Here is a 5,033-nt window from a genome sequence, read left to right on the forward strand (position 1 = left end):
CCCGGTGAGGATGGGAGTGAAAAGCTCCTAAAAATTAGGAAAATAAGTAATCAATTCTAAGGCCATGTCTGGAGACACTAGTTTATCATGAAAAGCAATTCATGGTAGCCAAACGTGCCCTTAATAGGTAATGTTTCACTAGTTTTTAAGAATTCTTGACGCTGCCTACTTGTGCCAACTCAATTCTCTTCCTCTCCCTCCTTTGCCACTCTCACACAATCGGGCCAACAAATGTTCCGTGAAATAATTTTTCATGGTTTGCCAAACATGGCCTAAATGAATGTATTTTTGTCGAAAGGGAACTGTGTGTTTTTTACAATTTGTTAACATATTTTATGATTTGTGAATTACTTAAGTCAACTAATTCAAGTGAGAATGGTGATAATGTGCTTTTAGCAGAGCTCCTCATAGTCATGTAAATAACGATGAAGGATACAGCTCATTCCTTTATTAAGTGGTATTTACTGCTTCCCTGTGGGGGAAGGACACTCTTTTAAATCTTTTGCACGTTAAGGAACCTTTCTCTCCCCTAGACAGAATCAGTGAGTTCCTTTTTCATTTGGCTTCTCCTTCTTTTCCTTCAATGTCTGTAATGCATGGTCGAGAATAACTCAGTCTTCTTCAACCATTCTCAGCAATAACGTGTTCTGCCGGCAGTAAAATGGGTAAAATGGGTGCAAGACAAATTTTATGCCCGATTCTATGTGGCAAAAATGGGCGTAAAAATTGTTATGTGCCCATTTTATCTAGACCCGACACGAAGCTAAGGGAAATAAGTTTCTTCCCAAAATTCTTATAATCATTAACAAATCACACAAGACATGTGGCACAAGTATAGTGCTAAAAATCTGAGAATTGACTATAATTGTTAAGAAAATAATTGCTCAACAATCTTGGATTACCATGCAATTATCTCTTATGAGTTAATACAGAACAGAACACTCAAGGAGATAGATAAAAATAATAATATTTGAAAAAGATAACCTTGAACCTAACTACCAAACGAAAGCTGGTTTTATAAACTACAAGCTAATCAATCAAATGATGATCTGATTTTATTCTCTTACAATAATCATATCGCACCTACTAATGAATGGTCAATCTTCAATGATCCATGGATTTTCTCTCATACATTTTATTTAAGCATATAATGTAATCTTTAGAACGTTGGAATCAGGCAGGAGACACATTCTTTTGCCTGAGCCTGCGTTCTTTGGATAGAAGCTTTGCGAAATGAATCAAGGCCTTTTCGTTGGTTCCATTTCCAATCAGTCCTCCTGCTTCTTCGAAAAGGCCTGTCTCCAAGTTCACTCTAGACACTGGTTTCTTCAGAAGATTTTTGCCCACCTCCACCAAATTTAATAGGTTCTCTGTCGTGGATATATCGACCGATGATGCATTGCCAACCAATGTGTCATCCTGTTATTCGAGCAAAGATTCATTTACTAATTAAGTATGAATTAATTAGAAAATAAATAGCACCATTCGAGCTAAAGACAACGTTATATACCCAAATGATAGAACTTATGTCAGCAAAAATTTGCATTTTTTTTTCATGTTATACGTTTAATTTATTTCTTCTTGAAAACATACTATTGGCTTTTCTTCGATAAAGGCAATTTCGCCAAAAGCAATTCCGCAGCACCTCTTTTTAAGAAGAGAAGTGCTACTTCATTTGAATTAAACTTCTAAGACAAATTCAGCAAAAGAGGGGCCTCAAAATGGCTTAGACATTGCCATAAAGGTTTATAAAACTCAGAACTTTGAAACTTTGATTATTCAGAAAGGGGATTTGCTACGCAATTTCGTGGAAGCCATTTTGCACCTGACTTTTGCATGGGAGAACCCCCTCCTCAGATCAATTAAATGAATAAGACAAAGCTAGAAAGTGAGCCTGCGTGGCTTTTCTCTCCTGCAATAGTCCGAGCAAATCCCTTCAAAAAGACTTTGAAAATAAAGCTTTGAAGCCTACTTTGAAAATATGCATATATAAAACTTTTTTCGGATTTGCTAAGCAATTTCGATGGAAAGCCATTTCGCGGCCAACTTTTTCCCAAGAGAAGAGCCACATTAGATAAATTTAATGACTGTGGAAAAAAATTGGCTGAAAAGTCAGACACAAAACAAGAGAGAGAGAGAGAGAGAGAGAGAGAGAGAGAGAGAGAGAGAGAGAGAGAGACCTGGATTCTAAGATAGTTGCACTCGGAGTGGAGAGCTTGGATGAGAACAGAGATATGAATGTCAACCATGTCTCCGCTTGCCTGTGAGAAAGAGTCAATCAAAGGAGTAGCCCCAATGTTATAAAGCCATCCAAAAAATCCCCATTTGGCCGCCATATTTGCACTATACTTCTCTTCCTGCTTTGCTGACCCCGTCCCCAAAGATAACACTAGGAACTTCCCATAATCCGTAGCCTTTATGTCTAAGAAATCTTGGTTATTCATTAATATTTCTTTGCTTACTTCCGATATTGCCGTTAATGCCTACATAAACAGAAAAATATACATAAATTTCCATATTGTCTTTATTGCAATGACTTAAAATTGTACATCGAAAGAAAGAAAGCCATGATAACATAGCAAACATGATTTTAAGTACAGGATTATTTGCGGCGACTCCTCCATCAATTAGATTGAAATCCTTCACATTTCCTTTGGCATCATGGGTTTGGAAGAAGTAAGCTGGAAGATATGTTGGGGCCGCCGATGTACCGATGCATACGTCGGAGAGGTACAAGTCATTAGACACTTCATTTTTTGCCTGAAATTTATATAACAAGCTAACATTAGAGTTGAACATATGTGGCATTGAGACAAAAAAAAGAAAGAAATCAACTGTGGGATACCCAATAGAGAGAGTCTGTTATTGGTGAGGAAATAGGCCCCATGTGGGACACCGAAATGACTATTGGTTCTAGTGAATGACACCCAAAAGGTGGGCAAACAAGACCTTATATATCCTAAATACCAAAATCGTAGAATTTTCAGAGCCTTCCTATGGGGACATAGGAATAGACACGGGAGAGAATTTGAGATTCAAAATCAAACACTGAAATATGAAGGTTGGAATGTATATTAGTACCTTGTAGGTGGAGAAGATGACTGGCTGAAGATACTTAATATCAAAAGCTGGAACTACAATATTTGCTAAGGTTTGGTGCAACTTAGTCTCCCCTAGAATCTCTCTAACCAAAGAGTGCAAGTACTTGCCGTCATATTTAGGTCCAAAGACTGCACCCAACAAGTTTCTAGCTGAACTCAAGAAGCTGCACCCAAGATTTTCAATCAGAATCCTTATAAAACTAGGTAGAAATAAATACATGCAAATACGTGAATTCAAGGGAGGGAGTATTGATAAACGCACCCCTTCTGAGGAAATATCTTGGGGCAGTGTTCTAAGTAGAAGTTATTAATGTCTTTAGCTGCATAGAGCGGGCGGTTGTTTTTGTCCGGGGCGGTAAGCATGGCGGTCACCAAGCCGCCAGTGCTTGTTCCGGCAATCACGTCAAAGTAGTCGGCGAGCCGAACGTCCGGTCCATCAAGTTCCTATAAAAATAACAAATCATGCCATTTAATGAAACTTTAAATCACTTAGAACCAAAGATGAAACAGAACAAGCCTTTATAAAATACACGAATGAGACCGAACAAATCATCATCTTTGATCGTCGATCATTGAAAAAAAAAGAATAAGAGAAATATAGATTGCTAGTTACTTGTAATTTGGATTCGAGGAAAGCAAGGATGGTTCCAGGGATTATGCCTCTCACACCACCTCCGTCTATGCTAAGCACAGTCACCATCTCCCCGACAGCGGGTGGGGGATTCTCTACGGCCGGTGGGAGATTCGCTAAGCTGCCCATTCTCTCTCTCTCTCTCTCTCTCTCTCTAGATTGGTCTGTGTAAAATGGTGCATCAACCTACTCTTTATATAGAGAAGTATCTCAGCTAAAAATAAAATAGAACTTGTCATGATGACCTATAAATCCATAATCTCATTTTTTTTTCTTTTTTCTTTTGGTCCAAAAATGGGATAAGTTAAATGAATTGTACATCGTGCGAGTTCACTTCTTTTGATAATTTATGGCTAAATGTTGCTGAGTCAATTTTCTATTTTAATGTGTCAAAGGAGTTATGAAGGACTTGGAGGCAAAACTTGGACACTCGAATGAGAACTCAGCATCGACCCGGACGTGACTAGGGGCGTACGTAGGGCTGCAACTCGAGCCGGGTTTTACCCGACCCGCATCGACCCGACCCGAAAATAGCTTGGGTTGGGTTCAGGTTTCATGGGTTTCGGGTTGAGCCGGGTTGAGCATTCAAAAGCCCGCATGAATCTCGGGTCAAGCCGGGTTTGAAGGGGCGCGACCCGACCCGAGTTACATAAGTTATAGTATGTAGGGGTGGACATGGTTCGGTTCGGTTCGGTTTTGGGCTAAACCCAGAACCGAACCATGAATAATCGGTTCCCTGAAATTGGAACCAGAACCGAACCATATATGTGTGGAACCGAACCGAACCAGAACCATATATAATCGGTTCAGTTCGGTTCGGTTGGGAAGGACCATAAGAGATGGTTTGCATTGACTATGGATCCGTACAGGTAGAGGCTGTAGGGGCCATTTAAAATGATAGGTGATATCGATTGAAGATAAATGGTTCCCATTCCTTGTACCAATGAAAACAATCTGATCGGTTGATCCAAACACCTTAACTGGATGATTGTAGGCCCTTGATCAATCATGCCTTGCTTAAGGCTCCACCAACAAAATCTAGAACATTGATTTTCGTATACAAGGGGTGCTTACTTGGCATGAGAACAAGATCATGTGGGCACGATGTTCTACAAGATCAACGGTCTTGATTGCACATAAATGTATGGGACTTAAAAATTGATCGTTACCGTTGATCTCTTTTATAGGCGAATCCTAGGCGGACCCAATCGATTTCAATTAACGCTAAATGTCAAGTGGGCCACCCTTCACTAACCATCCAAGACGTACATTACTATTGGAGGGAGCAAGGTGACCCACCC

The 5,033-nt window shown here is 39.6% G+C and overlaps 1 protein-coding gene across 1 annotated transcript; it reads right to left on the reverse strand.

Annotated features, from left to right (window-relative positions):
* Positions 1-1,023: 1,023 nt before the first annotated feature.
* On the reverse strand, positions 1,024-3,872 carry LOC143880905 (patatin-like protein 2). The gene is made up of 6 exons (XM_077383887.1): positions 3,715-3,872; positions 3,364-3,545; positions 3,082-3,265; positions 2,599-2,760; positions 2,181-2,483; positions 1,024-1,419 (listed from the first exon to the last, which is right to left on the reverse strand). Exons 1-6 carry the CDS (start codon positions 3,859-3,861, stop codon positions 1,174-1,176), a joined length of 1,224 nt encoding a protein of 407 aa, XP_077240002.1. The 5' UTR covers positions 3,862-3,872; the 3' UTR covers positions 1,024-1,173.
* Between the last annotated feature and the right edge of the window lie 1,161 nt (positions 3,873-5,033).

The sequence above is a fragment of the Tasmannia lanceolata genome, unplaced genomic scaffold (genome assembly GCF_043159265.1).
Source record: "Tasmannia lanceolata isolate RefF3 unplaced genomic scaffold, GAP_Taslan_0.1 ptg000007l, whole genome shotgun sequence".
NCBI lineage: Eukaryota > Viridiplantae > Streptophyta > Magnoliopsida > Canellales > Winteraceae > Tasmannia > Tasmannia lanceolata.

What these genes read in the sequence shown, in the direction of transcription:
- LOC143880905 (XM_077383887.1), bottom strand. Translation starts at nt 3,861, where the DNA reads ATGGGCAGCTTAGCGAATCTCCCACCGGCCGTAGAGAATCCCCCACCC. An exon ending in GAGTCGCCGCAAATAATCCT is followed by an intron (nt 2,484 to 2,598) that starts GTACTTAAAATC and finishes CTGTTTATGTAG; the next exon opens with GCATTAACGGCAATATCGGA. An exon ending in GCAACTATCTTAGAATCCAG is followed by an intron (nt 1,420 to 2,180) that starts GTCTCTCTCTCT and finishes CTCGAATAACAG; the next exon opens with GATGACACATTGGTTGGCAA.